Raw genomic sequence first — 22,991 nt, forward strand, 5'->3', positions numbered from 1 at the left:
ATATTATGAGTTAATGAAGGCTACAATATTTGTAATCATGATTGGCTAGTTAAAATCTATTAGAATAAAAGAAATTGTAATTTAATAATATTGAATTGACATTTTAAATAATTTGAGGTCTAATCCATTATGAGTATGGTTATTACAGGTCACTTATTATTATTCTTTGATATACAAAGAGTTAAAACGATTTGGTAATGAGATATTGTAGAAAATAAAAATAACTGTAATCTATTGAAACTGATAAAAAAAATTAAATCCATTTATTTTTTATTCATATGTTATTATTGATGAGAATTAGATTCATTTAAAATTGAATACATATTTTTGAGAGAGTCAAAAATTTCAGGATCGATTTCATCTTCGCATTCATCCAAATATATTCTAAGCTCGGAATTTTCAAATGCATTCAAAATATTGGCAAAGTTTTCTTTACAAGAAGAGTTAAATAAAATTTCTTGTAAACAATTAATAATAAATTTTGGGTTAAATTCAACAAAATCCGAAAGAATTTCAAACACCTTTTCAAATTTGTCATTAAATATCGAAAGGGATATTGAATCTTTTATGATAATAGCGATGAGGATATTTATCAAAATTTCCTTATTTTTGAAGAGTGCGGGATAAATTTGTCAAGTGTCACTTTTCAATAACCTTAAATTACGCTGTTCTAATTTTTTAAAAAATAACCTTAAATTATATTTGAAGAAATTATGTCTATGATATATTTTATTCTAGAATCTTGGAGTTTTCATGCACTACACAAGAGCTCCAAGGTTCCAAGAGTGAATGCTCAATAGCAATTATAGAGATGTACCTTTTCAAAATGACTTTTACTGATTAAATTTAATCAATAGAAGACATTTTGAAAAGGTACCTCTACAATTAGATATACAAGAGATTCAAAGCTTCATTTCAGATAGATTTGAAACTTTGAAACTCTTGGTAGATTTTGAGTGAATGCTGACAATCATCTTTGAGAAGGTTTTCTTAAAGAAAACCTTCTCAAAGAGGTTTCTCAGGAGCCCTGAGGCTCCCTTTCGTAATGATTGGGAGCCTTGGGGCTCCTGAGACGAAGAATGGCTTCGCCGAATCTTTGATCAGCAGAGGCCAAATGAAAAGGCCTCTACTGATGGATTCTCAGGAGCCCTGAGGCTCCCTTTCGTAATGATTGGGAGCCTTGGGGCTCCTGAGACGAAGAATGGCTTCGCCGAATCTTTGATCAGCAGAGGCCAAATGAAAAGGCCTCTGCTGATGGATTCTCAGGAGCCCTGAGGCTCCCTTTCGTAATGATTGGGAGCCTTGGGGCTCCTGAGACGAAGAATGGCTTCGCCGAATCTTTGATCAGCAGAGGCCAAATGAAAAGGCCTCTGCTGATGGATTCTCAGGAGCCCTGAGGCTCCCTTTCGTAATGATTGGGAGCCTTGGGGCTCCTGCAGCAGAGTATCGCTCCGCTCCATTAATTTTTTTTAAAAAAAAGTGCCGTGTGGCAAATTTGTCCTGTTCCCTCTCCTAACACATAACTCCACAACTACCCAAGTACTATATTGCCACTCCTTCCCGCATTGCATTTGAGAAACATTAAAAGTGGCGACAAGTGCACTTGCCATGGCATATTGTTGCGCGTATATACTACTTCTAATGAAAGAAGCAGTATATACGCGCAATTCGAGTGAGATTGCAGCAGAAAGTCGAGAAGAGAGCCCTTTCTTAAGGTTAGGACTCCCTTCTCGACTTTATTATACAATGAAATATAAATCATAGTATATTTTTGTCACTTTTCACATCGTATTACCCCGATAGAAACAAAACAAAACGACTTTCTTGATATATCAATAAATGGCACGGATAATTTATTGGATGCATTGGAAAAATATTTTAATACATATCCTATTGAGCAAAATCGATTTCAAAAAGATGAAATATTAGAATGGCCCAAGTATTTAATCATACAATTAAACTTTCGTAAGACGAAATGGTGGAAGTGAAGTGATGTTGAAACCTTGATATTTCCTCGAAATTTCTACAAAACATATATTAGACATAAAGCATATATCTTATTTTATTAAGAATGTTGAATAATAATATTATTAAATATTAAGCTTTAAAAAAGCTAATTAAATTCAAAAATGAATATATATTATTATTGGATAAATATTAATCAGAACAAATGATTTTTTTATTAATGCTATGTAATAAACAGAAATTCATCAAAAGTGACAGCTCTCAATTTTTGACATTTGTAAATTCTAAATTGAATGAGAAAAATGAAATAACACTAAGCATAATACAATATTCTAGATTTAATTATAATTAGGAAAAAGTTAGTTTTGAGAGTACTTTTCATAGGCATATAGAATGAAATCTTCTGAAAAATAATATCACATAAACTCATATTATTTTCTAATATATAACTATTTTATATAAAAATCAAATTCAATGATCTTAAAAGCGAAGGATAAACCTCAAAATTTACGAATATAATGAGTGGGAATATAATGCTTATCTATCATAAAACCATATGAAATATCAATTTTTGCTTTACGCCTAATTTTTGACGACAATTAGCAAAAAATGTTAAATGTTAACACTCAGTCCATTTGAATATGAAAAATAAAATTGACTTTGATTAAATGTTTTTATTTATCATGCAATTCTTCTTGCGACCAAAGATTTGAATAAAAGTTCAAAAAATAAGATAGCTTAAAAATAATATACGGTAGTGTTTACTAATAGATGAATAGTATATAAATTCTATTAAAATGGATTTGATCCAAAAAATATATAAAATTTGATCATAAATAAAATCGTTTTAAATTACTTCTTCATTTAAATTATAACAATTATTTTTGATTTTTATTTATCATCCACATTCAAATTTGAATCTTATCACAAAAGAAGGACCACTTTTATGACTACTGCCAAATCTATAAACAGAGAATGGCTATTTGAAGCTAAAAGAAGAATAGAAGAAGGTGAATATTACAAAAGTGTGGGAAAGGAAGTTGAATTGGAAAATGGTAAAATTAAATTGAATGTTGCCGAAAATACAATAAGAAGAGCATTTCAACTTCAAGAAATCGAATTACCAAAAGTTAGTCGCGGCAGAAAACCAAATCCACCAACATTTGAACAAAAACAATTAATTAATTCTTGTGTTTCACAATATAAAGGAGGAATTTCAAAAACTTATTTATTGATTAAAAGGTTTCAAAATATTGTTCAAAATCCCGATTGTGAGAAAGAAAAAGAAGAAATTGCAAAAGAATTTGAAAATATAGAAGATTTGACAAAAGATCAAATTTTTGACAATTTACAAAAAATAAAGCCTCATCAAGTGGAAAAATTTATGATGGAATCAGGTTTATCTTCAAAAAGAGATTACAAACCAGCAGATCCACCTACCAAATATCGTGCCATATCAAAGAATTTGATATGGCACTGCGATATTCATTACCTTCACGGTAATGTTTCTTTTCCATTCTTTGCCATATTGAATGATATGACACGTAAAGTTCTCAAAACTAAATTATTGAAAAACAAGTCTTCCAACTCAACAGCGAATATTTTAAGAAAACTTTTAGAGGAGTTTATCCCTTACTGCATCTGGACCGATAACGGCGGTGAAAACCGCGGTGAATTCGGCCAGGTTATGCAGGAAAACGGAATAGTTTGGAAGCACACCTTGCCGTATATGCCAAGACAGAACGGCAAGGTGGAGCGCCTGTGGCCAAGCTTAGAAAAGTTTTTGCCAGACGAGTTGGATGATATTCAACAAATCAAGGACTCAGTTCAGCAGTTCATTGAAAAATACAACAATACACCACATTTATCTCTCGATATTAATCCAAAAACGAATAGTAATTACACTCCTAACGAATTATTCGAAGTTTCAAAATTTTGGTACGAGCCAGAAATGCAAAAATGGGAGTTATATATCAAAGAGGAATGGGTTTTAGCAAAATTTGAATAATTACATCATTTTAAATGACTTCTAAACAATTTTATTTATGATCAAATTTTATATATCTTTTTGGATCAAATCCATTTTAATAGAATTTATATACTATTCATCTATTAGTAAACACTACCGTATATTATTTTTAAGCTATCTTATTTTTTGAAATTTTATTCAAATCTTTGGTCGCAAGAAGAATTGCATGATAAATAAAAACATTTAATCAAAGTCAATTTTATTTTTCATATTCAAATGGACTGAGTGTTAACATTTAACATTTTTTGCTAATTGTCGTCAAAAATTAGGCGTAAAGCAAAAATTGATATTTCATATGGTTTTATGATAGATAAGCATTATATTCCCACTCATTATATTCGTAAATTTTGAGGTTTATCCTTCGCTTTTAAGATCATTGAATTTGATTTTTATATAAAATAGTTATATATTAGAAAATAATATGAGTTTATGTGATATTATTTTTCAGAAGATTTTGTGTTCTTCTTCAAAATTTTATTTTTTATTAAAAAGAATCTTTACAAAATATACATTTACTTTAATTAATATTTAAAAACGTGCTCTATCAAAAGTTCCAAAAATTCAATATTATAGCTTTTCTGAGGTGTCACTTTTGATGAATTTCTGTTTTCAACACTAGACAAAAACAATTATATTAGATGCACATGATTAACATCTCTTGGTCTGATGATGTTTTTCAATTAAAAGATTATTATATACAGTTGAATTTACAAAATTCTTAATTCATAATTGCATGGCACAAGAGAGGTATGATCTGCTTATATGTTAATGATAGATATACCATATTATTTCCATTACTATAAATAACTTAAAGAAATATATCTTCTAAGTGTATTTTTTGTTCAATTTTGTTTGAAAAAAAAATTAAAACGCATTTCTTATCTTGTTTAGCTTTGATAAGTTGGATTAAATAATATTACTAAATACAAATCATGATAACAATTATATATCCATGCTAAATGCCTGAAGATCTGGTGAAAATATTGAGATATGCCTCACTTCCATCATTTCGTCTTACCACATAAAAATATGTGATTTTTAAAACAAGTTAGCTGATATGCTTTTAACAAAACCGAATCAAAAGTATTCAAAAAAATCTGAAATTGTAAAATATCTTAATCAAAAATAAAGGGTTGATCTTCATTTTCGGGATTTCAAAAAAATTTGGAATTTCACCTCCCAAACACACAGATTGTCCAGTTCATTGGCATAGAGAATATCCGATTTCCAGTGTTTTACTCTGAATCTTATTAGTTAAATACCGAATTTCGAACATAAATTCATCAAAATCGAATAAAGAGACTACCAAAAACGACACAAATATAATCAAGTCACAATCATTTAACAGGAACTCCTTAAATGAAGATTTTTACAATTTTAATCTCTATATTTTAGAAAAAAATATGCTCAGTCACAAACACAATTACTATGTTATGGAACAAGGCATTGACACTCGAATCTCTGGCCAATTCGAGGAACATCCAAAATTTCAATAATCTTATCCCACAGAATCCATAGCCCAAAAACTTTAATTTGCATAGTACATTTGAAGACGAATAATATTAGTCCAATTTTTTTTAACTTTGAAATTTTCAAAGATACAAAATTTATTACATTTAGAATTAATGCATTAATATATGCATTTGTTCCGTACCGAAAATGAACTTTACAAAAAGTGACATGAAAAGTCTTAATTACATTAAAGCCAAATGTAAACTTCATTGAGAAAAAGCAGTTTTGTCTCGTATTCAACGTAAAATCTTCAAAAGAAGACTAAACAAAAAGTGCTACACTGATAACAAAGATGAATTTCACATGGAACGCGATGATTCAATAACTGCAGAGTTGCGACATACAATTGCGGAAAATGTATGGACAACCACATGTAATGGTGGAGAACCATCGTATCTTTCAGAGGTCGAATTACTTGATTTTTATGGTGAAATCAATCAAAGAGCAAAAGGTCTTGCATGTGAAAAGGTAATCGAAGCTTATCAGATTGCCTACGAATTACTGGAGTATAGATACAGCAGAGCTTTATATCTAGCTGGCCTTGTTCATCCAGACGAATTTCCAACAAGAGGAAAAAGAATTGTTTACTTCGCTAGAAGTATATCTCCCCTCAAGATCATGGTTAAACAGAGTTTGCTCTGATCTCAACATTGAGATCAAAAGCTCAAAAGAAAATGAGGAAAAACGAGCAAAGTACTGTAACACAGCAACAGTTGCTAACTTCTTACATTAATTTCAGTATACGGCAGGAATTGATCCATGGAATAAGTGGAGTATTTATGAAACATCTCTGCTTCATCAAAGCGTTACAAAGTTATCTGCACTGAAAGCAACCCTCCTTTAACCAAAGAAGAGCATGAATTTGTGCTTGTTACTAGTATCTTCCCATATAATTCTGAAGGATACCGGATGAAACCATTTATTATTGTTCCAGGAATATAAAATTGTTCACAGGAACTCCGCTCCGTGAGAGCATTCCTTACAGGACAATCTTATGGATGGATGACAAAGAAGATATGGGATATCTTTAATTTAACTTTTATTATCGAAATCCAGAGATATCGCTCAAGTCTTGATGCTATCACAGCAGCTCAGCATAATATCGTATTCGGTGATAATCATATCAGCCGAGTAAGTTATTTTACTTGCAAACTTTTGAGTCTCTTCAGAATTGAACTCTTGACATTTCCAGCTTACTGCACAGTAGTTCTCCAGTTATTTGATGTAGGATGTGCAGCATCTTTGAGATCAAAGAATAACAGGTTAAAATATGTTCCGCTTTACACATATGAGCAAGATAATTTATCAAATACCCCAAAACCAAGGTTAAAAATTGTAAGAATTTTAATTGATGCTTGTGATTAAGTCAATGCATCAGTATGGTATTCATCCGTGGAACCCAGATAAAGCCTTATCCAACGAATTAACAAACAAAACATCAAACGCAATACCAAATCCCACATATATATTTAATTCTTCTTGCAAAAAATTAACATCTGACGCCGAATTACTTAAAATTGCGCAATTTGAAGCAATCAAATTCAAACATTAAATCAAGCACTGATAGTTATTGTAACAAATATTTCGAATTATTTAGATTATTATCCTCCAAATACAAAAATTCTCAGCAAAGGGATGAAATTGAGTCAATTTAATGGAGCAAAACGAAGTGAGGTGAAATTCACCACTTTGACACCTCGTATTTTTCAGATATATCGATTAATATTGAGTTTTATTGGGATGGAAAACATACTGAAAAACCTGCAATATCAACACCTTTTTATATAATATTGAATAAATAAAAATTTGTTTTTATTTTCCAAAAAGATATATGATACATTTTTATTATACAGGTTAAAAACTGTCTAGCTTTTGCTTTTAGTGCTCGACCAGAGGCATACATTGAAAATACAATCCTCTCCATGGTTTTTGTGTAGGATCTGATCTTCTCAAAACGATGATATTGACTATTATTATATGAATTGAATGTATTTATGAATATTTCGAAATTTTAATATAAATAATTTATTAAAAATAAAAATTGAACGTAAGTACAAAAAATATAATTTGAAAGCAAATTAAAAATTAACGATACGATAATTTGGAACTTTTACCTTTTGCCAATAAATATAAAAATAAAATTTTGGGAATTGGAACTTAAGAGTAGAGAGACCTTTGTTGATATGTATGAGGCTATGTATTTATGTGTAGATCTGAGTAAGCTTGGTTATCATATAGCGGTTTCTGATGAAATTGAGAACCTCGGAGACCCAAGACCTTTGTTGATATGTATGAGGCTATGTATTTGTGCGTAGTCATTAAACCCATTCTTGCAAAAAATATTATTTTATTTGTTATATTGAGCTTTCTTCCTGATAATTTGCATATCTTCAAAATCATTAAAGTAAGTAAAATCAGTTGTTTTTTCGGTGATTAATCTTAATTCTTCGCATTATATTTCTTTTTTTTGAAAAATCTTACTGTTTGGGGAAATTCTCTTTGCGAAATCTGTTGGCCTGAGGATTATCTGGTTGAATAAAAATATGTTCAATTCCCCTTTCGCATAATAATTAATGAAATTGTGTTTTATTTTCGAGAGTGTGCAAAACGTTCCCACTTCTTGAGAGGTACGTTTTGCAAATTTTTTTCTTTCATACATAGAAGATTTTTGGAAGATGATTGATCTCTACATGATATTATATCATATTTCTACATTGAGTCCTTAACAATATTAAATTGCAGGGTTTTCAAATCAAAAAACTAACTTTCGCTCTTTCAGGTCAAATCAGCAAGGCTCTTCTATATAGGTGTTGGATATATTATCAAACTGAAATGAAACTTTCCAGAGATGTCCATAAAATTATTTTGCAAAACATCCCTCTCAAAAAGTGGGAACGTTTTTGCAATTTTTCTTTATTTTTTGTACCATTATCGGTCCATAGAGCGAAATGGGGACCAGGTATTGTGCTTAATGCACGTTTGAGTACATTTGTTGTATACTCTGCAGTTTTCTGAGAAAAAGATTATGAGTGATCTCGTTTTTTCTTAAAGTCATTTTTTTCTTATCAAAAAAAATTAAAATTACGTAAAACTATGACAAAATTACGTAATTCACAATTTTAATGCTGAAAAATAGGAATATAAGCTTATAATACTACAGGTAGATTGAGCATCGATGCGCGCTAATGCCAACATGATTAATTTGAGTCGGTTTTATATATTATTGGAAATTAATCACAAATTGTCCATGAATATAAGTTATATTCTTCGATATTATGAGTTAATGAAGGCTACAATATTTGTAATCATGATTGGCTAGTTAAAATCTATTAGAATAAAAGAAATTGTAATTTAATAATATTGAATTGACATTTTAAATAATTTGAGGTCTAATCCATTATGAGTATGGTTATTACAGGTCACTTATTATTATTCTTTGATATACAAAGAGTTAAAACGATTTGGTAATGAGATATTGTAGAAAATAAAAATAACTGTAATCTATTGAAACTGATAAAAAAAATTAAATCCATTTATTTTTTATTCATATGTTATTATTGATGAGAATTAGATTCATTTAAAATTGAATACATATTTTTGAGAGAGTCAAAAATTTCAGGATCGATTTCATCTTCGCATTCATCCAAATATATTCTAAGCTCGGAATTTTCAAATGCATTCAAAATATTGGCAAAGTTTTCTTTACAAGAAGAGTTAAATAAAATTTCTTGTAAACAATTAATAATAAATTTTGGGTTAAATTCAACAAAATCCGAAAGAATTTCAAACACCTTTTCAAATTTGTCATTAAATATCGAAAGGGATATTGAATCTTTTATGATAATAGCGATGAGGATATTTATCAAAATTTCCTTATTTTTGAAGAGTGCGGGATAAATTTGTCAAGTGTCACTTTTCAATAACCTTAAATTACGCTGTTCTAATTTTTTAAAAAATAACCTTAAATTATATTTGAAGAAATTATGTCTATGATATATGTTTTATTCTAGAATCTTGGAGTTTTCATGCACTACACAAGAGCTCCAAGGTTCCAAGAGTGAATGCTCAATAGCAATTATAGAGATGTACCTTTTCAAAATGACTTTTACTGATTAAATTTAATCAATAGAAGACATTTTGAAAAGGTACCTCTACAATTAGATATACAAGAGATTCAAAGCTTCATTTCAGATAGATTTGAAACTTTGAAACTCTTGGTAGATTTTGAGTGAATGCTGACAATCATCTTTGAGAAGGTTTTCTTAAAGAAAACCTTCTCAAAGAGGTTTCTCAGGAGCCCTGAGGCTCCCTTTCGTAATGATTGGGAGCCTTGGGGCTCCTGAGACGAAGAATGGCTTCGCCGAATCTTTGATCAGCAGAGGCCAAATGAAAAGGCCTCTACTGATGGATTCTCAGGAGCCCTGAGGCTCCCTTTCGTAATGATTGGGAGCCTTGGGGCTCCTGAGACGAAGAATGGCTTCGCCGAATCTTTGATCAGCAGAGGCCAAATGAAAAGGCCTCTGCTGATGGATTCTCAGGAGCCCTGAGGCTCCCTTTCGTAATGATTGGGAGCCTTGGGGCTCCTGAGACGAAGAATGGCTTCGCCGAATCTTTGATCAGCAGAGGCCAAATGAAAAGGCCTCTGCTGATGGATTCTCAGGAGCCCTGAGGCTCCCTTTCGTAATGATTGGGAGCCTTGGGGCTCCTGCAGCAGAGTATCGCTCCGCTCCATTAATTTTTTTTAAAAAAAAGTGCCGTGTGGCAAATTTGTCCTGTTCCCTCTCCTAACACATAACTCCACAACTACCCAAGTACTATATTGCCACTCCTTCCCGCATTGCATTTGAGAAACATTAAAAGTGGCGACAAGTGCACTTGCCATGGCATATTGTTGCGCGTATATACTACTTCTAATGAAAGAAGCAGTATATACGCGCAATTCGAGTGAGATTGCAGCAGAAAGTCGAGAAGAGAGCCCTTTCTTAAGGTTAGGACTCCCTTCTCGACTTTATTATACAATGAAATATAAATCATAGTATATTTTTGTCACTTTTCACATCGTATTACCCCGATAGAAACAAAACAAAACGACTTTCTTGATATATCAATAAATGGCACGGATAATTTATTGGATGCATTGGAAAAATATTTTAATACATATCCTATTGAGCAAAATCGATTTCAAAAAGATGAAATATTAGAATGGCCCAAGTATTTAATCATACAATTAAACTTTCGTAAGACGAAATGGTGGAAGTGAAGTGATGTTGAAACCTTGATATTTCCTCGAAATTTCTACAAAACATATATTAGACATAAAGCATATATCTTATTTTATTAAGAATGTTGAATAATAATATTATTAAATATTAAGCTTTAAAAAAGCTAATTAAATTCAAAAATGAATATATATTATTATTGGATAAATATTAATCAGAACAAATGATTTTTTTATTAATGCTATGTAATAAACAGAAATTCATCAAAAGTGACAGCTCTCAATTTTTGACATTTGTAAATTCTAAATTGAATGAGAAAAATGAAATAACACTAAGCATAATACAATATTCTAGATTTAATTATAATTAGGAAAAAGTTAGTTTTGAGAGTACTTTTCATAGGCATATAGAATGAAATCTTCTGAAAAATAATATCACATAAACTCATATTATTTTCTAATATATAACTATTTTATATAAAAATCAAATTCAATGATCTTAAAAGCGAAGGATAAACCTCAAAATTTACGAATATAATGAGTGGGAATATAATGCTTATCTATCATAAAACCATATGAAATATCAATTTTTGCTTTACGCCTAATTTTTGACGACAATTAGCAAAAAATGTTAAATGTTAACACTCAGTCCATTTGAATATGAAAAATAAAATTGACTTTGATTAAATGTTTTTATTTATCATGCAATTCTTCTTGCGACCAAAGATTTGAATAAAAGTTCAAAAAATAAGATAGCTTAAAAAATAATATACGGTAGTGTTTACTAATAGATGAATAGTATATAAATTCTATTAAAATGGATTTGATCCAAAAAAATATATAAAATTTGATCATAAATAAAATCGTTTTAAATTACTTCTTCATTTAAATTATAACAATTATTTTTGATTTTTATTTATCATCCACATTCAAATTTGAATCTTATCACAAAAGAAGGACCACTTTTATGACTACTGCCAAATCTATAAACAGAGAATGGCTATTTGAAGCTAAAAGAAGAATAGAAGAAGGTGAATATTACAAAAGTGTGGGAAAGGAAGTTGAATTGGAAAATGGTAAAATTAAATTGAATGTTGCCGAAAATACAATAAGAAGAGCATTTCAACTTCAAGAAATCGAATTACCAAAAGTTAGTCGCGGCAGAAAACCAAATCCACCAACATTTGAACAAAAACAATTAATTAATTCTTGTGTTTCACAATATAAAGGAGGAATTTCAAAAACTTATTTATTGATTAAAAGGTTTCAAAATATTGTTCAAAATCCCGATTGTGAGAAAGAAAAAGAAGAAATTGCAAAAGAATTTGAAAATATAGAAGATTTGACAAAAGATCAAATTTTTGACAATTTACAAAAAATAAAGCCTCATCAAGTGGAAAAATTTATGATGGAATCAGGTTTATCTTCAAAAAGAGATTACAAACCAGCAGATCCACCTACCAAATATCGTGCCATATCAAAGAATTTGATATGGCACTGCGATATTCATTACCTTCACGGTAATGTTTCTTTTCCATTCTTTGCCATATTGAATGATATGACACGTAAAGTTCTCAAAACTAAATTATTGAAAAACAAGTCTTCCAACTCAACAGCGAATATTTTAAGAAAACTTTTAGAGGAGTTTATCCCTTACTGCATCTGGACCGATAACGGCGGTGAAAACCGCGGTGAATTCGGCCAGGTTATGCAGGAAAACGGAATAGTTTGGAAGCACACCTTGCCGTATATGCCAAGACAGAACGGCAAGGTGGAGCGCCTGTGGCCAAGCTTAGAAAAGTTTTTGCCAGACGAGTTGGATGATATTCAACAAATCAAGGACTCAGTTCAGCAGTTCATTGAAAAATACAACAATACACCACATTTATCTCTCGATATTAATCCAAAAACGAATAGTAATTACACTCCTAACGAATTATTCGAAGTTTCAAAATTTTGGTACGAGCCAGAAATGCAAAAATGGGAGTTATATATCAAAGAGGAATGGGTTTTAGCAAAATTTGAATAATTACATCATTTTAAATGACTTCTAAACAATTTTATTTATGATCAAATTTTATATATCTTTTTGGATCAAATCCATTTTAATAGAATTTATATACTATTCATCTATTAGTAAACACTACCGTATATTATTTTTAAGCTATCTTATTTTTTGAAATTTTATTCAAATCTTTGGTCGCAAGAAGAATTGCATGATAAATAAAAACATTTAATCAAAGTCAATTTTATTTTTCATATTCAAATGGACTGAGTGTTAACATTTAACATTTTTTGCTAATTGTCGTCAAAAATTAGGCGTAAAGCAAAAATTGATATTTCATATGGTTTTATGATAGATAAGCATTATATTCCCACTCATTATATTCGTAAATTTTGAGGTTTATCCTTCGCTTTTAAGATCATTGAATTTGATTTTTATATAAAATAGTTATATATTAGAAAATAATATGAGTTTATGTGATATTATTTTTCAGAAGATTTTGTGTTCTTCTTCAAAATTTTATTTTTTATTAAAAAGAATCTTTACGAAATATACATTTACTTTAATTAATATTTAAAAACGTGCTCTATCAAAAGTTCCAAAAATTCAATATTATAGCTTTTCTGAGGTGTCACTTTTGATGAATTTCTGTTTTCAACACTAGACAAAAACAATTATATTAGATGCACATGATTAACATCTCTTGGTCTGATGATGTTTTTCAATTAAAAGATTATTATATACAGTTGAATTTACAAAATTCTTAATTCATAATTGCATGGCACAAGAGAGGTATGATCTGCTTATATGTTAATGATAGATATACCATATTATTTCCATTACTATAAATAACTTAAAGAAATATATCTTCTAAGTGTATTTTTTGTTCAATTTTGTTTGAAAAAAAAATTAAAACGCATTTCTTATCTTGTTTAGCTTTGATAAGTTGGATTAAATAATATTACTAAATACAAATCATGATAACAATTATATATCCATGCTAAATGCCTGAAGATCTGGTGAAAATATTGAGATATGCCTCACTTCCATCATTTCGTCTTACCACATAAAAATATGTGATTTTTAAAACAAGTTAGCTGATATGCTTTTAACAAAACCGAATCAAAAGTATTCAAAAAAATCTGAAATTGTAAAATATCTTAATCAAAAATAAAGGGTTGATCTTCATTTTCGGGATTTCAAAAAAATTTGGAATTTCACCTCCCAAACACACAGATTGTCCAGTTCATTGGCATAGAGAATATCCGATTTCCAGTGTTTTACTCTGAATCTTATTAGTTAAATACCGAATTTCGAACATAAATTCATCAAAATCGAATAAAGAGACTACCAAAAACGACACAAATATAATCAAGTCACAATCATTTAACAGGAACTCCTTAAATGAAGATTTTTACAATTTTAATCTCTATATTTTAGAAAAAAATATGCTCAGTCACAAACACAATTACTATGTTATGGAACAAGGCATTGACACTCGAATCTCTGGCCAATTCGAGGAACATCCAAAATTTCAATAATCTTATCCCACAGAATCCATAGCCCAAAAACTTTAATTTGCATAGTACATTTGAAGACGAATAATATTAGTCCAATTTTTTTTAACTTTGAAATTTTCAAAGATACAAAATTTATTACATTTAGAATTAATGCATTAATATATGCATTTGTTCCGTACCGAAAATGAACTTTACAAAAAGTGACATGAAAAGTCTTAATTACATTAAAGCCAAATGTAAACTTCATTGAGAAAAAGCAGTTTTGTCTCGTATTCAACGTAAAATCTTCAAAAGAAGACTAAACAAAAAGTGCTACACTGATAACAAAGATGAATTTCACATGGAACGCGATGATTCAATAACTGCAGAGTTGCGACATACAATTGCGGAAAATGTATGGACAACCACATGTAATGGTGGAGAACCATCGTATCTTTCAGAGGTCGAATTACTTGATTTTTATGGTGAAATCAATCAAAGAGCAAAAGGTCTTGCATGTGAAAAGGTAATCGAAGCTTATCAGATTGCCTACGAATTACTGGAGTATAGATACAGCAGAGCTTTATATCTAGCTGGCCTTGTTCATCCAGACGAATTTCCAACAAGAGGAAAAAGAATTGTTTACTTCGCTAGAAGTATATCTCCCCTCAAGATCATGGTTAAACAGAGTTTGCTCTGATCTCAACATTGAGATCAAAAGCTCAAAAGAAAATGAGGAAAAACGAGCAAAGTACTGTAACACAGCAACAGTTGCTAACTTCTTACATTAATTTCAGTATACGGCAGGAATTGATCCATGGAATAAGTGGAGTATTTATGAAACATCTCTGCTTCATCAAAGCGTTACAAAGTTATCTGCACTGAAAGCAACCCTCCTTTAACCAAAGAAGAGCATGAATTTGTGCTTGTTACTAGTATCTTCCCATATAATTCTGAAGGATACCGGATGAAACCATTTATTATTGTTCCAGGAATATAAAATTGTTCACAGGAACTCCGCTCCGTGAGAGCATTCCTTACAGGACAATCTTATGGATGGATGACAAAGAAGATATGGGATATCTTTAATTTAACTTTTATTATCGAAATCCAGAGATATCGCTCAAGTCTTGATGCTATCACAGCAGCTCAGCATAATATCGTATTCGGTGATAATCATATCAGCCGAGTAAGTTATTTTACTTGCAAACTTTTGAGTCTCTTCAGAATTGAACTCTTGACATTTCCAGCTTACTGCACAGTAGTTCTCCAGTTATTTGATGTAGGATGTGCAGCATCTTTGAGATCAAAGAATAACAGGTTAAAATATGTTCCGCTTTACACATATGAGCAAGATAATTTATCAAATACCCCAAAACCAAGGTTAAAAATTGTAAGAATTTTAATTGATGCTTGTGATTAAGTCAATGCATCAGTATGGTATTCATCCGTGGAACCCAGATAAAGCCTTATCCAACGAATTAACAAACAAAACATCAAACGCAATACCAAATCCCACATATATATTTAATTCTTCTTGCAAAAAATTAACATCTGACGCCGAATTACTTAAAATTGCGCAATTTGAAGCAATCAAATTCAAACATTAAATCAAGCACTGATAGTTATTGTAACAAATATTTCGAATTATTTAGATTATTATCCTCCAAATACAAAAATTCTCAGCAAAGGGATGAAATTGAGTCAATTTAATGGAGCAAAACGAAGTGAGGTGAAATTCACCACTTTGACACCTCGTATTTTTCAGATATATCGATTAATATTGAGTTTTATTGGGATGGAAAACATACTGAAAAACCTGCAATATCAACACCTTTTTATATAATATTGAATAAATAAAAATTTGTTTTTATTTTCCAAAAAGATATATGATACATTTTTATTATACAGGTTAAAAACTGTCTAGCTTTTGCTTTTAGTGCTCGACCAGAGGCATACATTGAAAATACAATCCTCTCCATGGTTTTTGTGTAGGATCTGATCTTCTCAAAACGATGATATTGACTATTATTATATGAATTGAATGTATTTATGAATATTTCGAAATTTTAATATAAATAATTTATTAAAAATAAAAATTGAACGTAAGTACAAAAAATATAATTTGAAAGCAAATTAAAAATTAACGATACGATAATTTGGAACTTTTACCTTTTGCCAATAAATATAAAAATAAAATTTTGGGAATTGGAACTTAAGAGTAGAGAGACCTTTGTTGATATGTATGAGGCTATGTATTTATGTGTAGATCTGAGTAAGCTTGGTTATCATATAGCGGTTTCTGATGAAATTGAGAACCTCGGAGACCCAAGACCTTTGTTGATATGTATGAGGCTATGTATTTGTGCGTAGTCATTAAACCCATTCTTGCAAATTAGAATATTATTTTATTTGTTATATTGAGCTTTCTTCCTGATAATTTGCATATCTTCAAAATAAAAAGTAAAATCAGTTGTTTTTTCATTAATCTTAATTCTTCGCATTATATTTCTTTTTTTTGAAAAATCTTACTGTTTGGGGAAATTCTCTTTGCGAAATCTGTTGGCCTGAGGATTATCTGGTTGAATAAAAATATGTTCAATTCCCCTTTCGCATAATAATTAATGAAATTGTGTTTTATTTTCGAGAGTGTGCAAAACGTTCCCACTTCTTGAGAGGTACGTTTTGCAAATTTTTTTCTTTCATACATAGAAGATTTTTGGAAGATGATTGATCTCTACATGATATTATATCATATTTCTACATTGAGTCCTTAACAATATTAAATTGCAGGGTTTTCAAATCAAAAAACTAACTTTCGCTCTTTCAGGTCAAATCAGCAAGGCTCTTCTATATAGGTGTTGGATATATTATCAAACTGAAATGAAACTTTCCAGAGATGTCCATAAAATTATTTTGCAAAACATCCCTCTCAAAAAGTGGGAACGTTTTTGCAATTTTTCTTTATTTTTTGTACCATTATCGGTCCATAGAGCGAAATGGGGACCAGGTATTGTGCTTAATGCACGTTTGAGTACATTTGTTGTATACTCTGCAGTTTTCTGAGAAAAAGATTATGAGTGATCTCGTTTTTTCTTAAAGTCATTTTTTTCTTATCAAAAAAAATTAAAATTACGTAAAACTATGACAAAATTACGTAATTCACAATTTTAATGCTGAAAAATAGGAATATAAGCTTATAATACTACAGGTAGATTGAGCATCGATGCGCGCTAATGCCAACATGATTAATTTGAGTCGGTTTTATATATTATTGGAAATTAATCACAAATTGTCCATGAATATAAGTTATATTCTTCGATATTATGAGTTAATGAAGGCTACAATATTTGTAATCATGATTGGCTAGTTAAAATCTATTAGAATAAAAGAAATTGTAATTTAATAATATTGAATTGACATTTTAAATAATTTGAGGTCTAATCCATTATGAGTATGGTTATTACAGGTCACTTATTATTATTCTTTGATATACAAAGAGTTAAAACGATTTGGTAATGAGATATTGTAGAAAATAAAAATAACTGTAATCTATTGAAACTGATAAAAAAAATTAAATCCATTTATTTTTTATTCATATGTTATTATTGATGAGAATTAGATTCATTTAAAATTGAATACATATTTTTGAGAGAGTCAAAAATTTCAGGATCGATTTCATCTTCGCATTCATCCAAATATATTCTAAGCTCGGAATTTTCAAATGCATTCAAAATATTGGCAAAGTTTTCTTTACAAGAAGAGTTAAATAAAATTTCTTGTAAACAATTAATAATAAATTTTGGGTTAAATTCAACAAAATCCGAAAGAATTTCAAACACCTTTTCAAATTTGTCATTAAATATCGAAAGGGATATTGAATCTTTTATGATAATAGCGATGAGGATATTTATCAAAATTTCCTTATTTTTGAAGAGTGCGGGATAAATTTGTCAAGTGTCACTTTTCAATAACCTTAAATTACGCTGTTCTAATTTTTTAAAAAATAACCTTAAATTATATTTGAAGAAATTATGTCTATGATATATGTTTTATTCTAGAATCTTGGAGTTTTCATGCACTACACAAGAGCTCCAAGGTTCCAAGAGTGAATGCTCAATAGCAATTATAGAGATGTACCTTTTCAAAATGACTTTTACTGATTAAATTTAATCAATAGAAGACATTTTGAAAAGGTACCTCTACAATTAGATATACAAGAGATTCAAAGCTTCATTTCAGATAGATTTGAAACTTTGAAACTCTTGGTAGATTTTGAGTGAATGCTGACAATCATCTTTGAGAAGGTTTTCTTAAAGAAAACCTTCTCAAAGAGGTTTCTCAGGAGCCCTGAGGCTCCCTTTCGTAATGATTGGGAGCCTTGGGGCTCCTGAGACGAAGAATGGCTTCGCCGAATCTTTGATCAGCAGAGGCCAAATGAAAAGGCCTCTACTGATGGATTCTCAGGAGCCCTGAGGCTCCCTTTCGTAATGATTGGGAGCCTTGGGGCTCCTGAGACGAAGAATGGCTTCGCCGAATCTTTGATCAGCAGAGGCCAAATGAAAAGGCCTCTGCTGATGGATTCTCAGGAGCCCTGAGGCTCCCTTTCGTAATGATTGGGAGCCTTGGGGCTCCTGAGACGAAGAATGGCTTCGCCGAATCTTTGATCAGCAGAGGCCAAATGAAAAGGCCTCTGCTGATGGATTCTCAGGAGCCCTGAGGCTCCCTTTCGTAATGATTGGGAGCCTTGGGGCTCCTGCAGCAGAGTATCGCTCCGCTCCATTAATTTTTTTTAAAAAAAAGTGCCGTGTGGCAAATTTGTCCTGTTCCCTCTCCTAACACATAACTCCACAACTACCCAAGTACTATATTGCCACTCCTTCCCGCATTGCATTTGAGAAACATTAAAAGTGGCGACAAGTGCACTTGCCATGGCATATTGTTGCGCGTATATACTACTTCTAATGAAAGAAGCAGTATATACGCGCAATTCGAGTGAGATTGCAGCAGAAAGTCGAGAAGAGAGCCCTTTCTTAAGGTTAGGACTCCCTTCTCGACTTTATTATACAATGAAATATAAATCATAGTATATTTTTGTCACTTTTCACATCGTATTACCCCGATAGAAACAAAACAAAACGACTTTCTTGATATATCAATAAATGGCACGGATAATTTATTGGATGCATTGGAAAAATATTTTAATACATATCCTATTGAGCAAAATCGATTTCAAAAAGATGAAATATTAGAATGGCCCAAGTATTTAATCATACAATTAAACTTTCGTAAGACGAAATGGTGGAAGTGAAGTGATGTTGAAACCTTGATATTTCCTCGAAATTTCTACAAAACATATATTAGACATAAAGCATATATCTTATTTTATTAAGAATGTTGAATAATAATATTATTAAATATTAAGCTTTAAAAAAGCTAATTAAATTCAAAAATGAATATATATTATTATTGGATAAATATTAATCAGAACAAATGATTTTTTTATTAATGCTATGTAATAAACAGAAATTCATCAAAAGTGACAGCTCTCAATTTTTGACATTTGTAAATTCTAAATTGAATGAGAAAAATGAAATAACACTAAGCATAATACAATATTCTAGATTTAATTATAATTAGGAAAAAGTTAGTTTTGAGAGTACTTTTCATAGGCATATAGAATGAAATCTTCTGAAAAATAATATCACATAAACTCATATTATTTTCTAATATATAACTATTTTATATAAAAATCAAATTCAATGATCTTAAAAGCGAAGGATAAACCTCAAAATTTACGAATATAATGAGTGGGAATATAATGCTTATCTATCATAAAACCATATGAAATATCAATTTTTGCTTTACGCCTAATTTTTGACGACAATTAGCAAAAAATGTTAAATGTTAACACTCAGTCCATTTGAATATGAAAAATAAAATTGACTTTGATTAAATGTTTTTATTTATCATGCAATTCTTCTTGCGACCAAAGATTTGAATAAAAGTTCAAAAAATAAGATAGCTTAAAAAATAATATACGGTAGTGTTTACTAATAGATGAATAGTATATAAATTCTATTAAAATGGATTTGATCCAAAAAAATATATAAAATTTGATCATAAATAAAATCGTTTTAAATTACTTCTTCATTTAAATTATAACAATTATTTTTGATTTTTATTTATCATCCACATTCAAATTTGAATCTTATCACAAAAGAAGGACCACTTTTATGACTACTGCCAAATCTATAAACAGAGAATGGCTATTTGAAGCTAAAAGAAGAATAGAAGAAGGTGAATATTACAAAAGTGTGGGAAAGGAAGTTGAATTGGAAAATGGTAAAATTAAATTGAATGTTGCCGAAAATACAATAAGAAGAGCATTTCAACTTCAAGAAATCGAATTACCAAAAGTTAGTCGCGGCAGAAAACCAAATCCACCAACATTTGAACAAAAACAATTAATTAATTCTTGTGTTTCACAATATAAAGGAGGAATTTCAAAAACTTATTTATTGATTAAAAGGTTTCAAAATATTGTTCAAAATCCCGATTGTGAGAAAGAAAAAGAAGAAATTGCAAAAGAATTTGAAAATATAGAAGATTTGACAAAAGATCAAATTTTTGACAATTTACAAAAAATAAAGCCTCATCAAGTGGAAAAATTTATGATGGAATCAGGTTTATCTTCAAAAAGAGATTACAAACCAGCAGATCCACCTACCAAATATCGTGCCATATCAAAGAATTTGATATGGCACTGCGATATTCATTACCTTCACGGTAATGTTTCTTTTCCATTCTTTGCCATATTGAATGATATGACACGTAAAGTTCTCAAAACTAAATTATTGAAAAACAAGTCTTCCAACTCAACAGCGAATATTTTAAGAAAACTTTTAGAGGAGTTTATCCCTTACTGCATCTGGACCGATAACGGCGGTGAAAACCGCGGTGAATTCGGCCAGGTTATGCAGGAAAACGGAATAGTTTGGAAGCACACCTTGCCGTATATGCCAAGACAGAACGGCAAGGTGGAGCGCCTGTGGCCAAGCTTAGAAAAGTTTTTGCCAGACGAGTTGGATGATATTCAACAAATCAAGGACTCAGTTCAGCAGTTCATTGAAAAATACAACAATACACCACATTTATCTCTCGATATTAATCCAAAAACGAATAGTAATTACACTCCTAACGAATTATTCGAAGTTTCAAAATTTTGGTACGAGCCAGAAATGCAAAAATGGGAGTTATATATCAAAGAGGAATGGGTTTTAGCAAAATTTGAATAATTACATCATTTTAAATGACTTCTAAACAATTTTATTTATGATCAAATTTTATATATCTTTTTGGATCAAATCCATTTTAATAGAATTTATATACTATTCATCTATTAGTAAACACTACCGTATATTATTTTTAAGCTATCTTATTTTTTGAAATTTTATTCAAATCTTTGGTCGCAAGAAGAATTGCATGATAAATAAAAACATTTAATCAAAGTCAATTTTATTTTTCATATTCAAATGGACTGAGTGTTAACATTTAACATTTTTTGCTAATTGTCGTCAAAAATTAGGCGTAAAGCAAAAATTGATATTTCATATGGTTTTATGATAGATAAGCATTATATTCCCACTCATTATATTCGTAAATTTTGAGGTTTATCCTTCGCTTTTAAGATCATTGAATTTGATTTTTATATAAAATAGTTATATATTAGAAAATAATATGAGTTTATGTGATATTATTTTTCAGAAGATTTTGTGTTCTTCTTCAAAATTTTATTTTTTATTAAAAAGAATCTTTACAAAATATACATTTACTTTAATTAATATTTAAAAACGTGCTCTATCAAAAGTTCCAAAAATTCAATATTATAGCTTTTCTGAGGTGTCACTTTTGATGAATTTCTGTTTTCAACACTAGACAAAAACAATTATATTAGATGCACATGATTAACATCTCTTGGTCTGATGATGTTTTTCAATTAAAAGATTATTATATACAGTTGAATTTACAAAATTCTTAATTCATAATTGCATGGCACAAGAGAGGTATGATCTGCTTATATGTTAATGATAGATATACCATATTATTTCCATTACTATAAATAACTTAAAGAAATATATCTTCTAAGTGTATTTTTTGTTCAATTTTGTTTGAAAAAAAAATTAAAACGCATTTCTTATCTTGTTTAGCTTTGATAAGTTGGATTAAATAATATTACTAAATACAAATCATGATAACAATTATATATCCATGCTAAATGCCTGAAGATCTGGTGAAAATATTGAGATATGCCTCACTTCCATCATTTCGTCTTACCACATAAAAATATGTGATTTTTAAAACAAGTTAGCTGATATGCTTTTAACAAAACCGAATCAAAAGTATTCAAAAAAATCTGAAATTGTAAAATATCTTAATCAAAAATAAAGGGTTGATCTTCATTTTCGGGATTTCAAAAAAATTTGGAATTTCACCTCCCAAACACACAGATTGTCCAGTTCATTGGCATAGAGAATATCCGATTTCCAGTGTTTTACTCTGAATCTTATTAGTTAAATACCGAATTTCGAACATAAATTCATCAAAATCGAATAAAGAGACTACCAAAAACGACACAAATATAATCAAGTCACAATCATTTAACAGGAACTCCTTAAATGAAGATTTTTACAATTTTAATCTCTATATTTTAGAAAAAAATATGCTCAGTCACAAACACAATTACTATGTTATGGAACAAGG

The 22,991-nt window shown here is 29.9% G+C and overlaps 2 protein-coding genes across 2 annotated transcripts, besides 21 other annotated features; both read left to right on the plus strand.

The window, feature by feature from the left end:
* Positions 1–614: 614 nt before the first annotated feature.
* Positions 615–1,508: a mobile genetic element.
* Positions 1,475–1,508: a terminal%2Cinverted (terminal inverted repeat of MuDR-4N1_TV transposon ID:TVAGG3_0138080).
* Positions 1,509–2,193: 685 nt separating this feature from the next.
* Positions 2,194–2,230: a mobile genetic element.
* Positions 2,194–2,230: a terminal%2Cinverted (terminal inverted repeat of Banshee-A3 transposon ID:TVAGG3_0138090).
* Positions 2,231–2,911: 681 nt separating this feature from the next.
* Positions 2,912–3,970: a mobile genetic element.
* A 601-nt stretch (positions 3,971–4,571) lies between these two features.
* Positions 4,572–4,609: a mobile genetic element.
* Positions 4,572–4,609: a terminal%2Cinverted (terminal inverted repeat of Banshee-A3 transposon ID:TVAGG3_0138110).
* A 1,200-nt stretch (positions 4,610–5,809) lies between these two features.
* On the plus strand, positions 5,810–6,148 carry TVAGG3_0138120 (uncharacterized protein; the record flags this gene model as incomplete). Its single annotated transcript, XM_051224189.1, has 1 exon — positions 5,810–6,148. The coding sequence occupies one exon, from the start codon at positions 5,810–5,812 to the stop codon at positions 6,146–6,148; it is 339 nt and encodes a 112-aa protein (XP_051109175.1).
* A 3,242-nt stretch (positions 6,149–9,390) lies between these two features.
* Positions 9,391–10,286: a mobile genetic element.
* Positions 10,253–10,286: a terminal%2Cinverted (terminal inverted repeat of MuDR-4N1_TV transposon ID:TVAGG3_0138130).
* A 685-nt stretch (positions 10,287–10,971) lies between these two features.
* Positions 10,972–11,008: a mobile genetic element.
* Positions 10,972–11,008: a terminal%2Cinverted (terminal inverted repeat of Banshee-A3 transposon ID:TVAGG3_0138140).
* Positions 11,009–11,691: 683 nt separating this feature from the next.
* Positions 11,692–12,750: a mobile genetic element.
* Positions 12,751–13,351: 601 nt separating this feature from the next.
* Positions 13,352–13,389: a mobile genetic element.
* Positions 13,352–13,389: a terminal%2Cinverted (terminal inverted repeat of Banshee-A3 transposon ID:TVAGG3_0138160).
* A 1,200-nt stretch (positions 13,390–14,589) lies between these two features.
* On the plus strand, positions 14,590–14,928 carry TVAGG3_0138170 (uncharacterized protein; the record flags this gene model as incomplete). The annotated part of the gene is made up of 1 exon (XM_051224190.1): positions 14,590–14,928. The coding sequence occupies one exon, from the start codon at positions 14,590–14,592 to the stop codon at positions 14,926–14,928; it is 339 nt and encodes a 112-aa protein (XP_051109176.1).
* A 3,235-nt stretch (positions 14,929–18,163) lies between these two features.
* Positions 18,164–19,059: a mobile genetic element.
* Positions 19,026–19,059: a terminal%2Cinverted (terminal inverted repeat of MuDR-4N1_TV transposon ID:TVAGG3_0138180).
* A 685-nt stretch (positions 19,060–19,744) lies between these two features.
* Positions 19,745–19,781: a mobile genetic element.
* Positions 19,745–19,781: a terminal%2Cinverted (terminal inverted repeat of Banshee-A3 transposon ID:TVAGG3_0138190).
* Positions 19,782–20,464: 683 nt separating this feature from the next.
* Positions 20,465–21,523: a mobile genetic element.
* Positions 21,524–22,124: 601 nt separating this feature from the next.
* Positions 22,125–22,162: a mobile genetic element.
* Positions 22,125–22,162: a terminal%2Cinverted (terminal inverted repeat of Banshee-A3 transposon ID:TVAGG3_0138210).
* Positions 22,163–22,991: the final 829 nt, after the last annotated feature.

The sequence above is a fragment of the Trichomonas vaginalis genome, chromosome IV (assembly GCF_026262505.1).
Source record: "Trichomonas vaginalis G3 chromosome IV, whole genome shotgun sequence".
Taxonomy (NCBI): Eukaryota; Parabasalia; order Trichomonadida; family Trichomonadidae; genus Trichomonas; species Trichomonas vaginalis.